General features: G+C 36.4%; 1 protein-coding gene across 11 annotated transcripts in view; it reads right to left on the bottom strand.

Moving 5' to 3' along the window:
* Positions 1-16,363, bottom strand: part of KDM6A (lysine demethylase 6A) — a 205,431-nt gene that overhangs the window by 123,006 nt on the left and 66,062 nt on the right. For all 11 annotated transcript variants that reach the window (XR_003677878.2, XM_028482583.2, XM_024116454.3 and 8 more), the window contains exons 3-4: positions 11,142-11,250; positions 2,554-2,603 (exon numbers count right to left, since the gene is read on the bottom strand). Coding sequence is in view for 10 of the 11 variants with exons in the window: in XM_028482583.2 (XP_028338384.1) it covers positions 2,554-2,603; positions 11,142-11,250 (159 nt within the window). In the remaining variant the exon portion in view is untranslated. The remainder of the gene's footprint in view (positions 1-2,553; positions 2,604-11,141; positions 11,251-16,363) is intronic.

Below are 16,363 nucleotides of genomic sequence, written 5' to 3'. Positions count from 1 at the left end.
CAGCAGAGGGGGGCCTCCATACCACAAAAAAAAAAAAAAAAAAAAAAAAAAAAAAAAAAAAAAAAAAAAAATTCAATTAAGAAAATGCAAGTTAAAACAACAATAAGACACCATTTCTCACCTATCAGATTTCACAAAAAGCCTGCTGACATAAACTTTCTTGGTTAAGACCAAGGGGAAACAAGAGCTCCCAAAGGAGTGGTTCACACCACTAGACCCAGCAATCCCACTTATCAAGGAATCTATACCAAAGAGAATCTATACCAAAGAACACTAACAAAAAGACACTTTTACTGTTTACTGCAGTACTATCTGTACTGAAGCAACTGATTGAATAAACAATGGAAGAAATCACCATGACATTGGATTAGGCAAAGATTTCTTAGCTACAAAACCAAAAGCCCAAGCAATGAAAGAAACAGTTGAGAAATTGGATGTCATCAAAATTTTTTATTTTTGCACTTCAAACTATACTATCAAGAAAATGAAAATATAAGCCACAGACTTTGAGAAAATATTTGCAAATTATATATCCGATAAGGGGTTGTATCCGGAATGTATAAAGAACTCTTACAACACACCAATTTTTTTTTTTTTTTTAAGTTTTTGGCCGCACCGCGCAGCATGTGGGATCTTAGTTCCCAGATCAGGGATCAAACCCACGTACCCTGCATTGGAAGCATGGAGTCTTAAACACTGAACTGCCAGGTAAGTCCCAACACACTAATTTTTTTTTTTTAATTTAAAAATCAGCAAAGGCTTTACAGAGGCATTTCACCAAAGAATATACACAAATAGCTAATGTGGTCATTAAACAGTGCTCAACATCAGTCATTAGGAAAATGCAAATAAAAACTGTAATAATGAGGATATGGAGAAACTGGAACCTTCATACACTGCTGGTGAGAATGTAAAATGTTACAGCTACCCTGGAAAACAATTTTGGCAGTTTCTCAAAATGTTAAACATAGATTTACTTTACAACCTGGCAATTCCACTCCTGGTTATTTACCAAAGAGAACTGAAACTATATATGTCCACACAAAAACTTGTATACAGATGTTCACAGGAGCATTATTCACAATAGCCAAAAAGTGGAGACAACTAAAATGCTCAACTGATGAATAAATAAAATATGGTATAACCACACAATGGAATATTATTAGATAATAAAAAGGAATAAAGTATTAATACATGCTACACATGGATCAACCTTAAAAATATATGCTTAGTGAAAGAAGTCAGCCACAAAAGACTACATATTATATTATTCCATTTATATGAAATACCCAGAAAATACAAATACACAGAGACACAGAGAAAGAAGATTAGTGCTCGCCAGGGGTTGGGCATGAGGTTTCATTACGGTGAGATAGACATGTCCTAAAATAAGACTTTGGTTATGGTTGCACAACTCTGGAAATTTACTAAAAGTCACTGAATGGCATAAAGAAATTGAATTTTATGGTATTTAATTATACTTCAATAAGCTTTAAAAAGAAGAAAAGATAAGCCATAGACTAGAAAAGATACTTTCAATATATTTTTTTAATTACCAAAATATACTGTTAAAACTTCTACATATCAAAAAGAAACATAAATTAGGCAACAGAAAAAATAAAATCCACCTGAAAAATCTGAAATGGCAATTCAGATAAAGAAACCCCACTGGTCAGTAAACTTATACTTCAAAGTAAGTAAACATGATGTGAAAGATTAACCTGTCCAGGTAACTTTATGCACTGCTTAAACTAAGAAAATAGATGATTAATTGCTGTGCACAGTTCTTCATTTAGGTATTGGTCTTTTAAAAAATGGTTAGGTTCAGCTGTCCTCAAAGCTCCAATTATAGACAAACTATACCAATAAAGATTTTCATTTATGCCTTCCCTTTTCAGCCTGATACACCCATCTTCAGACTTCTTTTATTCCTAGGTACCAACTTAAGAAAACTGAAGAATCATTTTGTTGCCATTTGATTTTAATGGCTTTAACTTTCACACTTTGGATCATCTCTGGCCAACAAACTGTGTCAGAATAATCTAATTCTTTTAACAAAATACAAGTTGATCATACAAGACAGCACAAATGAAGAACACTCATTTTTCCCTTTCCAATCCCTTTTGCCTAGAAGTAATATTTTCAATTAACAAAACAAACAAAAAAGCAAGAGCACAATTCGTTTTGAGTATGAACAGCAGTAATCTGCCAGAGAAGAGAAGGGGAGGGAAGAGGAGGGGAGGGAAGAGAAGGGAAGAGAAGGGGAGGGAAGGGGAGGGGAGGAAGAGGGGAAGAGGGGAAGAGGGGAAGAGGGGAAGAGGGGAAGAGGGGAAGAGGGGAAGAGGGGAAGAGGGGAAGAGGGGAAGAGGGGAAGAGGGGAAGAGGGGAAGAGGGGAAGAGGGGAAGAGGGGAAGAGGGGAAGAGGGGAAGAGGGGAAGAGGGGAAGAGGGGAAGAGGGGAAGAGGGGAAGAGGGGAAGAGGGGAAGAGGGGAAGAGGGGAAGAGGGGAAGAGGGGAAGAGGAGAAGGGAAGGGGCATGCAAATGTGCACTAACCTTCCAGTAGTCAGATTGTAAACTGTAGTACCTCTGGTATGCAGATAATGCTGCAAGAAGGAAAATAAGCATGAGTCACAATTATGTCCCTTTTCAAAATCAATTAACAAGTTTTAAGAAACATTACAACAAAATTCCCATCATACCCACCTCCCAGCACATAGTGATATTTAAAACCAAACAATTTAAACTCTGGGGCATCCCTACTCATAGTCAGACACGGTAACATATGTCAAATATATAGGAGTTGAAGGAAGTAAAACCATGGTCACATTTCAGACCTGCACTTGAACAGAATCTGGGCAACCTCTTGAATCAATTTGACCTTCCTCAGAGACCAAATCTGATAAATGGATTAATACTCCAGAATGTGATGGGTCGTTTGTTCTAACAAGGGATCTCACTTCCAAAAATGACTAAAAGCTCAACCACCTCAAAGAGCAAAGGAACTACAGTTGACTCTTGAACAACACAGATGTAAGGGCCACTGACCTCCACACAGTAGAAAAGCCAAGTATAACTTATCGACGGCTCTCTGTATCCGCAGTTCTGTATCCTCAGATTCAACTGACCACAGATCATGTAGTGCTATCGTATTTACTACTGAAAAAATTCCATGTGTAAGTGGACCTGCAAAGTTCAAACCCCTGTTGTTCAAGGGTCAACCGTATTCCTTTTGTGCTGCTTCCTTTCATACAATTAAAAAAAAAAAAAAAAAACCAGCCCACAATTACCTTACCCCAAACTCCAACTCAATTCCAAAACAGGGCATCCCATACCCCTAAATCCATCTCAAGGTATAACAGGCTCTGGAAAAAATTAAAGTACAGTTGTCCCTCAGCATCTGCAGTGGATTGGTCCCAGGACCCACCATAGATACCAAAATCCACTGTGATCAGATCCCATAGTCGGCCCTGCGTGTGCACGGATTCCACACCCACAGATGATAAAAATAGTAGTACATATATGTACCTGAAAAATCCCACGTATAAGAGGACCTGCAAGGCTCAAACCCATGTTGTTAACAGTCAACTGTAGCGCTTGTCAATCCAAAAACTCAGTGAGGGGCAGGCGGTAACAAAGTAAAGTAAAGGTTATACATGCACATTAGAATTGGTAGCCTTTTTTTTAAAAACTCATGAGCAATAAATAAGTCACGGGGGTGTAATGTGCAGCATGATGACTATAATTAATAATACTGTATTGCATATTTGAAAGCTGCTAAGAGTAAATCTTAAAAGTTCTCATCACAAGAAAAAAAACTGTGTATGGTGATAGATGTTAACTAGACTTACTATGATCATTCCACAATATATGCAAACATCAAATCATTATGTTATACACCTGAAACTAATAGTTATATATCAATTATACCTCAATTTTTAAAAAGAGTAACATATTTTCAAATAAGATTTTCAACACATGTAAAAAAATTTTATACTGAAAATAATGGGGAGGGTGGAAATTAACATTTTCTAAAACTCCAGGTATACTGTTTATCAGTAAGCAGCCAAAATGAATACCATATAGAATACCACACAGAGAACTTCCTGAATATGTTCAAATTAGAGAAGCATCACCCCAAAACATCACATATCTGAAGAAGTAACTTATTTGAATAATGTTCATCTTTTTTGCACAAAGATGATGCCAACCAACCTATCACTGGAAGGACATTTAGGCTGTAATTTTTCCAGTTTTGAGGAAGAGGTGATTTCAAGCCATCTTCTGTTTTCTAGTTCTTCATACATGAGTGTAGCTAGCTCATAAAGATCACTGATTAATGGTTTTCTAAAAAGAAAAGCAAACCAACTTACCAAGCTAGACAGAACAGAATAGTCAAATAAGGTTTGACTGATTTATAGAGAACAGTCATGGAAAAGGTGTTTTCTCTCTACTGCCTGATGTGAACAAGGAGGCATATATCACCAACTGCCACCACAGGGGGAACTATTCTTAAGATGAAGTCCATAGAAGATAGCAGAAACAGATGGAAAGTACCGGATACTTCTAGACTTCGAACTATACCTAGTGCACAACTCACCTATGAACTTTCAATTATATGAGGGAATAAATCTCCTTATTGTTTAAGCTAGAATCGAGCCTTCGATATTTGTGCCTCCTAACCAAGAGAAGTCAGGGTCCCTGACAATTTTGTGCAATCACCGTATCAAGCCTGGACTGCCCTTTTAACGGGAATTTCAACAAACTTGAAGGGTATGTTCCCAATAACCTGAATAACAATATATATTACATGACTTCATAAAATTCCCATTTTAGAATTTGAAGAACCCTTAAAGAGACAGTATGATGTAACTGAAACCGAGATACAAGAAGCCTATGTGATTATCAATTGGGAGAAACATGGCATCTATACTACAATATGATGAACTGAGAAATAAATACAAGCCCTCAAATTCAAAGTCACGAAAGTAAATGCTCCAAATTTCAAGCACAGATTTGTAAATGAGACACTTCAATGAGCATTTGTTATCTTTCCATTCATTTACACATTTCTCAACAATTATACTTTACTCCATTAGGCCTAGGATCCTATATTTTAAGAACGACCTTAACATATTTAACATGTTTCCTAATCCAAATAAATCATTAAAACTCTACAAGTACCCATCACAGAGTCTCTCTAATGAAATCCTTTTAAGCAAAGCACAGTCCTTATTTCCAATCTTTAAGTCAGTTACCTATTGTGAAAATAAATTCCTACTCCACTGTAACTAGATTTTCCTTAAGTCCTTAATAGAGAATGAGGGAAATCATTTATTTGGACATACTTATAATGCTTAAAACTGGTTTCAGGATTGTACCATACGTCTAATGGGCTTTTCCTTCCCTAAATCACCTAATCTTCACTTGGAGATCCCTGAGTTATTTACTGGCTCAAGAAGTCCTTGTTCATCCCACTAGGTAATCTTTTTAACAGTACTTCAGGCAAGACTGTCGTTTTCTTTTGCCACTTAACCAAGAATGGTGTGCTCAAACATATTAATTTCAACTCTCTGTCAACCAATTTCCAAAGGTCAGATCTTTTTATTCGTTGGATTCAACTTTATTTATGGACAGACTTTTTTCATAATTTTGAGTTTTATTTTGTTTTTAAATAAGCCCATTTAGTCTGTGTAGACTTTTAAAAAAAGAGAAAAATATAATGAATTTAACAGATTATAGAAAACTGGCAGAGTACTAACAAAGTAACCAGGTCTAAAAAAATTAAATGCAAAAGAAAACCAAAAAAACAAATGCAAATAAGAAGGAAGTTAAATTTAACTTTCTGCCAGAAAAAGGGAGTCTCCTTCAGAGTAAGATGCAACAGAAATGCAAGGAAGAAAAAGATTTAAAATTCAATCTACACTCCTACTAGACTATGCACTAACTGCAAGCAGAACTCAGCATTTCTCTTGTCATCTCTAGCCCCATGTATAACACTACAGGCAGCAGGTTAGCTGCTCACGGGTGAGTCTATGGGTATGGAAGGGAAGGAAAGGAAAGAAGTACAAGTAAAAATCTGTCAGTTGCACTGACTGTCATCTTTAGGCCAGAACAAGTTGTGACTGCCTAAGATTATTATTATTAGGTCAACAGATCTTTGATTATTTTTATCTGAGGCTGAACTAAAAAGTTGTATTTATACCCTGGGATAAATGAGATCTCAGAGAGCTTATACTAACTGTCTCACTGTATATAAATGATTGATGTACCTAACTCCCTAGCACCTTTCTGCCTTCTCAAATCTATGACCGCCTAAAACACATCTTCTCTTATATGTAGCATTAATACACATTAACATTTGAAAAACCCTCTGGATAGTATCCAGTACAACAGACCTTTGTTCCTAAGATTACAGAGACAAGCAGACAGGAAGTTGGAAAAGCAAAGAAACAAATCTGGAATCCTTTTACTCCTCTATCAGCATCTTCACTGAGGTTTTCAAATCAAATTAATACATCTACTGAGATCTCAGATTTACTACTTCTTTGTCATTATTAAAATAATATACTCCTCGAGGTCTTTATTTTTATTTTTTTTATTTTCTTGGCCGTGCAGCATGCGAGATCTTAGTTCCCCAACTAGGGATAGAGCCTGTGCCCCCTGCAGTGGAAGGGCAGAGTATCAAGCACTGGACCGCCAGGGAAGTCCCTCCTTAGGTTTTTAATATCGCACATTTAGTTTACTACAAGAACCATCAAGTAGTTGTCTTATTTGTATTCCTTCAATGTGTTCTACCACCAGCTCTCTAGTTCTTGAAGCTACAACTTTTGCTCGTTGCCTGGATATGGACTTCTGACAACCTGGGTTATGGTCACTGTTTTTTTCCCTTGGGTTATTTTTCTCAATTGCATTTTCTAACTCTAGGCCACAAATAGATTGAACAAAATCAATTATTCCCAAATTGTGATGAGAGGGAGTGGAGGCACAAGTGACTTTTTATATCAGTAAATACATTTAAATAAAGTTATATAGAGAAAGAGGGTACAATGACTACAAATGCAATGAAAACACATGAATGATCACCTTAACTATATCAGCTTTCAGAAAGATACATCATATTCATTCTATGTATATTACATGCCAGTTTATGTCAGTATTCTGGATTTTCATTTCATTTTACTATTTCAACACAAAGTAAATTTGTATCATATATCCTATGCAAACTATCCCAATGACTATCTGAAAGAACTTTTAAACAAAGAGCAGATTCTTACAAGAATCACAACCTTTAGTTCCAACAACCATGACAATAAAGAGATGAACCATGCAAGGATCCAAAAAGCAATTTTTGGAGAAGCCAAACTCAAGATTTATTATTGGAAAACATGTACTTTATGTCCTTACACTATATATATCCTAGGATGGAGTGTTGTCATTCCACCCAAGAAACACAGAAAGAGAGAAAGACAAAAAAAGCTCACCAACTCTGACTTAAGACTTCTCCACATAAGCAACTCTTAGCATGTAACTTGCCCTAGCCATTTACAATTACTGAGGAACCAAAACAACCAAAACCGACTTTGCCCAAAAGTGATAGACAGTGCAACAAATGACCAATTACTTGAAGGAAGGAGGAAAGGGAGAAAAATCTATCGTCAGGTGGAATTTCAGGGAAAACTTCCAGCTCACCACAAACCATGAAGAAACTATTTGTAAAAGTGTCAAGGTTTTCATACTAATATCAGGAATGATTAATTATTGTATCTCCTTCAACTAATTTTTTTACTTCTGGAATTTTTACTATCTGCACCCCAAGTCTCTTACCTCAGAGTTTCTATCTTTTTATAATTTTGCTGTGTACTGAGGTACTTTACTACCGGATTTGCTAAGCAATCAACTTTAACTTACTGACTATTCTCTCCTATAATCTGCCATACATATTCACAAATATTTACATATAATTTCTATTAATTAAACTGCTCCTGAGACCCATCATATATTCACAAGAATATATACACTTGTCCTTCAGCCCAGGGTTCTCTGTCTCTCAGGCTGTTCTTCAACTCAAAGAAGAGAAATCACAGTACCATCTCCATGGCTTAAGGCAGTCTCTCTGACAGCCCCATCAGCTGTTGGGTTCAGCTGAGGTTGACAGGTTAGCTGGGGGTTAGGAGTGGAAAGGAGGTATGGTAGACACTATAAAGAACCACTCAAATCCCACTTCAAGGAAGGACTGTTGGCAGTCTTGCGTACAAGAGAGCCTCTAGCAGTGAGTTGTCTTAAACTGAGGAGAGCAACCTTGCCTGAGGTCACACTCCTTCCCATGTCCAGTATGGAATGGATGGAGTATAAAGGCCTGGTCATCTTGGGCCAAGCTGTGATAGCCATTCTAGCTCCGGGGCTCCCCATGGAGTTGGCCAAGGCTGTCACAGCTTAACTTCTCCCTCTGTCCAACCCTGGTTCTATTTCCTATCTTCCACAGTGCTGATCCTAAAGGTACTCCTTACTAAACATCTTGTATGCTAAACTCACTGCAGAGGAATCCAACCAACAACAGGCTAAGTGCAATGAGCCTCCAGCCTCCATTTTCCCGCAATCCTCTAACCAATTACTTTTTCAGGATAAATTCCTAGAAGCCTAATAACCAAATCAAGTGATGGAAAATTTGGTTAATTCTTCATACATATTACCAACCAGAAAGACTAAAAAAATGTTTTATAAGGTCCTTTTATCTTCAAATTCCTCTGAAATGACAGAAAAGGTAATTTTTAATTAATAAATCCATAACAGTAATGACAATCAAAGTATACTATCTACAGATCAGAAATTTTTAGAAATTCATATAAGACAGGAAGTAGATGAGATCAGAGTAAGAAATAAGGGCAGAAAAACCACAGTGCAAAATGTACACAAAATATTTTCTACCATTTTCTACTCCTAAAGTAGAAGCAGTTTTTCATAAGGAACCCCAAACTCTGAAAATTTCACGCACAAGAGGACTCAGGACAGTATTTAAAGAACTGTCCTCAGAATAAACAGGGCCAGTAAATCCCCCACATACATACATCTGAGCAGTCTACTCACATGTTCACTGAATGTTTTATGTTTATTTCCCAGTAAGTTATGGTTTGTAATCTGTTCTCTAAAAATAAACATCTATTTGGCTGGGGCTAGAGGTTCACATCTTGTACTGGTTCCAAAGAAAAAAGGAGAAAGTAGCCTGAGGTTAACAAATGTCTCCATAAATTGGTGATGATGGTGATGATGTGTGGAAGGGGCTACTAGAGACTGGCTCTAGTTTGGGACTTCTGGGAAGACAGTGAAGAGAATGGATAGAAAGAGTTCAATAATTAGTATTTTTAAAGGGTTTTTTTAAAGTGGGAATGTGGTCAATAAAGTCTCAAGGATGAATTCAAACAACAACTCTCGTCTAGGAAATAAGAAGCCATCAGCTTGAAATACTAAAATATTCTGAAATACAAATGTGTACCTCTGCATTCATTCTCTCCTTCCTCTTCTTCCTATTACAAATTATCAATGGCCAGTTCATCTACACAACAGCAAATGGGTCGCAGAGCACACCTTTTCAAGGACTTAAATCCTTGGGTTATCCTTCTCTTCTCCCATCTTTCTAGATTACTCCTACCAGTTTGCTTGCCAACACTGTCTAGTTGCCACATGTCCCCTACCACACCTTCCAAAAAAGAAAAAAACACCTCCAAAACAAATATCCCTGGATTCTTCATTACCTTCACAGCCAAACATTTTATAAATGCAAAATGCAGCTAAATTCATAGACTAATAAAGTTTTAAAAGCTTATTTATTTATTTATTTTAAATGACCACTAAGCAATAAGGACATACAGCCACATATGCAAACCTAATTTTCAAGTCTGGGTCTCTGTTTATATGCTCTAAAACTAGTGCGCTTCTCCAAATAAAAGGTGCAGCATTGAAAAATCAGATTGCACAGAACTCTATTATTTCTTTTGTATAATGCTTTCCTTTAAATAAGTTACTGTTTTAATTAAAATAAAATATCTAATAGATTGTTAAATAATTATCAATACCTATTACCCTGAAGTCACTTTGCTAAGTACTAACCAGTTTCACACAGGAATCCCAAAACCCCTGAGCAGCTACCACATCCTCCCCTCGTTTTACAGATTACAGATAGAAGCTCAGGGATGTTTATAAAATCTGTTAAAAGTAATGCAGCTGAACCACAGAGATGAGCTGGGGAATAAGCCTAATTTCAAACCCCATAGCATACCTGTCTCAGAGTAAAATTTTATTTTCATTAGGAAAGTATTCACTTGACCTAACATAATTAAACACGAACAATCCTTCACTCTAGCCCTGAACAACCTTTCAGTTGTTCAGCCCACCTAAATACACTTGTGGAAAACAAGCATAAGTCCATCCACTCCACATTAAAATGTTTACTATCATCAAAAGGTTAAAATGTTATCGATTATAAGAATATAGTTTTTCTTTGCCTTTGGTATTGAGGGGTGTGGTGTTTGGGGGGTGCTTTTAACTTCCTAAGTGAGTAATGGCCTGGGTCAGCAGCTTGGTACCATAAAAAGGACACATCTTGAGGGACTACCTTCAATAATTTAACTCACTTATTTCCGATAGGAAAAACTTTTCAAATGAATTAAAAAATGCTTTATCCAACGCTCAAGCTCATGTGTGATCATCTCTCTGTTACTTACCTTTACAATAACATGGCTACAGATCAGGTTTTCATTCAAATATTTTCTAGCTAAAATGGAAGTTAAAGGATAAAGAAGAGAAATGCTGAGTTTGTGTTACTTTTCCAAAGTGTCCATCAATGGCTCACTTTCTACTATAGTCAAGCCTTTAAAAAGCAGGAATTTTTCACAAGGCAGAACAAAACGGTAGTACACACGTAGGTGGTTATCAGTTTAGCTGAATGGTCAACTTACTGCTGATTTACATGGAGTCACATGAACTTTTCCCATTTCCATCTACTCCACTTTTCTCATTGTTTAGGATGTTCATAAGCTTATAATTTCTTAGAAGTAAAAATGGTAATACCTCCGATAGAGTACAATTACAGTTATTTTGAATACATATATAAATCAAACAGTAATTAACAAGGGGAAAAAAATTACCTTTTGGATAATCTTCCAATAAGAGGTTGAAGTGACCTAATTGACAAAAGAAATCAGACTCCACTTTTCCTTCAGCTTTTAAGATTAGAGATTCGTAGCAGCGAACAGCCTAGAAATAAAAAATACAAGCATTTAAGAAAAAGACAAAACCCTAAAATACATTTCCTTCCTGAGATAATGCATATAATCCTCCATTCAATCACCCAAGAAATCAATATATTTTACTTCTACCTCAGATATAGCCAATGCAGCATTCTTCTAAAATACCTACTTATTAAAAGAACCACTGGGCTTCCCTGGTGGCGCAGTGATTGAGAGTCCACCTGCCGATGCAGGGGACACGGGTTCGTGCCCCGGTCTGGGAAGATCCCACATGCCGCGGAGCGGCTGGGCCCGTGAGCCATGGTCGCTGAGCCTGCGCGTCCAGAGCCTGTGCTCCGCAACGGGAGAGGCCACAACAGTGAGAGGCCCGCGTACCGCAAAAAAAAAAATAAAATAAAATAAAAGAACCACTAATTATGGCATAAGTGCTTTTCCTACTTATAAAATGGAAATACTTGCCAAATAAGATAATATAGGAACACTTTGATAACTTTATTCATTAGCTGTAAATCTAAATTTTTACTGTGGTCCATGTTGACATAAACAAATATATCAATCTTTTCCACAAATGGGAAGAACTTTATTGAATTACATGAGAAGTCACAGAATCTCCAGAGTAATAATAACTACCATTTATACTGAAGAGCTACTTTTTACCATCACCTCTACCCACTTAAACTACCGTAAACTGTCTTTCAATTATCTTCTTATGATACACATCATACCCACCAACTCTAACTCTATTCCTAATTTTACCCCCATTCCAATACATGCATATGCACTCACTCTGTTTGTTCCCTGAAGAAAAAAAATAACAGTATTTTAAGGATATCATTCTTTTTTTGTAATCCAGAAGAGTGCAGGGGGGAAAAAATGATGGAAAGAACAGGATTCTGGAGTCTGACAAATCCCAGTCATCATTAGCTACAGGAGATCCTGGGGAACTTATCGTCTCTGATTCTGTTTTAAAAACACTCAAAGGGCTGATTAAAGGATTAAAACTAGAAAATTTCTCTAAGGGTTTATCACAGTGCTTAGCACTCCATAGGTACTTAATAATTGTTTCTCTACCTTCTACTTAGGTTAAGATAAAAAGCTCCAACTCTTCCAGGATTGTTTCAAGCACCCCAATAAGTTTGTCAAAATTTCCCTAACAATCTACACTACAATGTTGTTATGTGTTATGGTGTCCTGGAGTCACTGAAGAAAAAAATGTGTATGATTTCTCAAATGTCTGAGTACACTCTCAGGTTTGGTGTCCACAAAAAATAGTTTCCATTATCAAAAAATCCTTTCACCACCGCTTCAAGAGCTTTTGATGGGATAAGAAAGTGTGATGTGGGGCATGGTACCCACTTAAAATGCCTTGATTTTTCCTCCCCTGTAAAATATAGAGCCTTTGATGAGTTTCAAAATTTAAAATTTACCTATCCAAAGCACATACATAAATACTTATCAAGTTTGGAGAAGCCATCCTAAACAAGGTGAATTTTGGGATGATTTTACCATCCTTAAAGTCTAACATTTATTAAAAGGGACTATCTTCAGTTCTTATTCCACTCTTAGCTATCTAAATGTGCCTACATACCTAATCACAATCACTGAAAACTTATCATTCTGCTTCCTTATAATTAAAAGAGCCTGAATGCTACACTGGCATCTCAGAAATTACTATAATTTGGAGGCATGAAATTTCAAGATCCTCTTTATTTAAGTCATATATAATCCTATCTGGAAGATGGTTAGAGTACAAAAATATAATTTATTTCAGTGCTTTTAAATATCAGTGAAATTCATAAAATTATTGGGCTACAGTATGACAATTATTAATTTTTACACTAAATAAAATGACTTTTTAAAGCTAATAATGGCATTGTAAATAAAGCTAGTTATTGTCTTTGTTTTTTAAACTCTTAGATATTTAGAAACTTTTGCTACTCCTCTCTGATAATTTCTCGTGGCTGATTAGCATTAAATTTACAAGCAAATAGTTTCATGGTGAAAAAGACTTCAAGATACAAACACGAATAAATTTTCTTTAATAATCTAAGCAAAAAGATGGCAACATCCTATACTTCCTCTTATCACCAAACATTGATGCCACTACCATGATCATCTATTACCTATCTTCCATATTCCATTTAAAAAAGGAACACATCTAAAGTGAGTACTATACACAACTGTGATCATCACTAAACACAACACCAGGCAAAAATCAGAATGGACACTCAGACTCAATCAACAGATTCATAGTAATTTCCAACAAAGCCAGCATGTACCTAAACCTACCAACTAATGTTGGTGGTCAAAAATGACGCTGACAGAGCTAAATACCAAACAAAATGAAGATGAGCAAAAAGGCAGAATAAACGTTCCAAGCACCTTGTGTCAGTCACCATTTATTTCATGGTGAAACCTCATGAATTTATTTGAAGTGTTTGAGGTAAGCACTGATATTAGATACAGGCAAATACTAACAATTTTTTAAAAGCATTTAAAGGAAAATAAATAAATGGGGCAATTTTCCAATACTACTAACTCATAAAATAACCTAGAATGAAACAGTGTTTTTATAGTAATGAGTTTCATTAAAAGGCTAGTTTTAAACACAGACGATATGTAGTTAGTTTAGATTTAGAACAAAGTTCAGGCAAACTTTTATAAAGCAAAAATATTTCTTGTTAAAAGGGTTACTTTTTTTTTAACATCTTTATTGGAGTATAATTGCTTTACATGGTGTGTTAATTTCTGCTGTATAACAAAGTGAATCAGCTATACATAAACATATATCTCTTTACCTCCTCCCTCTTTTGCGTCTCCCTTCCCACCCTCCCTATGAGCTGATCTCCCTGTGCTATGTGGCTGCTTCCCACTAGCTATCTATTTTACATTTGGTAGTGTATATATGTCCATGCCACTCTCTCACTTCATCCCGGCTTACCCTTCCCCCTTCCACTTACCCGTGTCCTCAAGTCCATTCTCTATGTCTGCGTCTTTATTCCTGTCCTGCCCCTAGGTTCTTCAGAACCTTGTTTTTTTTTAAGATTCCATATATATGTGTTAGCATACGGTATTTGTTTTTCTCTTTCTGACTTACTTCACTCTGTATGACCGTCTCTAGGTCCATCCACCTCACTCCAAATAACTCAATTTCCTTTCTTTTTATGGCTGAGTAAGATTCCATTGTATATATGTGCCACATCTTCTTTATCCATTCATCTGTTGATGGACACATAGGTTGCTTCCATGTTCTGGCTATTGTAAATAGAGCTGCAATAAACATTGTGGTACATGACTCTTTTTTTTAAAAAATTTTTTTATTTATTTTTGGCCGTGTTGGGTCTTCGTTGCTGCGCGCAGGCTTTCTCTAGTTGCGGCAAGCAGGGGCTACTCTTCGACGCGGTGCGCAAGTTTCTCATTGCAGTGGCTTCTCTTGTTGTGGACCACGGGCTGTAGGCACATGGGCTTTCAGTAGTTGTAGTTGTGGCACACGGGCTTAGATGCTCCACGGCATGTGGCATCTTCCAGGACCAGGGATCGAACCAGTGTCCCCTACATTGGCAGGCAGATTCTTATCCACTGCGCCACCAGGGAAGCCCTACATGACTCTTTTTTTTTTTTTTTTTTTTTTTGCGGTATGCGGGCCTCTCACTGTTGTGGCCTCTCCCGTTGCGGAGCACAGGCTCCGGACGCGCAGGCTCAGCGGCCATGGCTCACGGGCCCAGCCGCTCTGCGGCATGTGGGATCTTCCCGGACCGGGGCACGAACCCATGTCCCCTGCATCGGCAGGCGGACTCTCAACCACTGCGCCACCAGGGAAGCCCAATGACTCTTTTTTAATTATGGTTTTCTCAGGGCATATGCCCCGTAGTGGGATTGCTGGGTCATATGGCAGTTCCATTTTCAGTTTTTTAAGGAACCTCCATACTGTTCTCCATAGTGGCTGTATCAATTTAACATTCTAGAAGGGTTACTTTTATATTCTTGCTTTTGTTTTTTTTTTTTTTTTTTTTTTTTCATTTTAAATGTGCACAAATAAAATCATCCCCATATAGGATAAGTATGGTTTTGTACACATATGCAGAGAAAAACAACTAGAATATAAAACAAATGGTAAAAATAGAAAGTCTATAGTCCAGCCATATGGAAACTTTTTATTTTGTTCATTTTACAATTTTTCATAATTAAACTTAAAAATTATTATGCTTTCCTCCACGATTCATACTACCTTTAGTGTAAGGACAGTCAGAAATGTGAATGAAAATCAGTTGTACTAGATCATCATCATTCAACAGAGCACCTTCTCCAATGACAAAAATGTTCTATAATCTGTGCTGCCCAATATACTAGACATATGTGGTTACTGAGCACTTGAAACATGGCTAGTGCAAGATAACTGAATTTTTTAATTATGTCATTAAATTTGTGTTTAAATTTATATAGACATATGGTAAATGAACAGTGTAGACTAGGTAATTTTTAAAGCTTAAAAACAACGAATATTCAACCCACATGCTAAATATTAAGAAAGCAAAATTTCTTATTTTTATAAATGAAAAACCTATAAAAATAATGGTATATCTTGCACAGGGGGTGAGCAACACCTTCCAGAAAAATCACTTTAAAATCCTATAGTTGTTTATAGTTAGTGGCTTACACATCTATAATCGTTACCACCTACTTGAAAAAAAAAAAAAACATTGAGAAGGGAAATAAACAGTTAATCATTAAATACTAGAATCAAAGGAGAGTAAAGATTCTCCCAGCTAAGGAGAGAGACTGGATGTCTTCCTCCCATTACAGTGCCATTTTCCACAATGTTCAATATAATTTGTGCTCGGTAGCTGCTTTGTTTTTATTATTTGAAAAACCAGTTATCTCAGAATAGTAATATTATCATTACCCGCTATTTTTAAACCTTGACAGATTACCGCTCATAAACACAGACATGTAAATAATTTGGTTTTTTTATGTTAAGCATTGAAGTCTTTTAAGATAAACTTGGTCAATCCCTAGCTAAAATATGAGTTGTTACTATTTTAGAATTGTTAAGTACAGGCAACATCTAAACAAATGTGGGGTTTTTTTCCAATTTGAAAGATTAGCTGAAGTAGTTGGGT

Source organism: Physeter macrocephalus, chromosome 21 (genome assembly GCF_002837175.3).
Source record: "Physeter macrocephalus isolate SW-GA chromosome 21, ASM283717v5, whole genome shotgun sequence".
Taxonomy (NCBI): Eukaryota; Metazoa; Chordata; class Mammalia; order Artiodactyla; family Physeteridae; genus Physeter; species Physeter macrocephalus.
The sequence above is the reverse complement of the archived record's forward strand: the minus strand, read 5'-3'. Positions and strand labels throughout refer to the sequence as shown.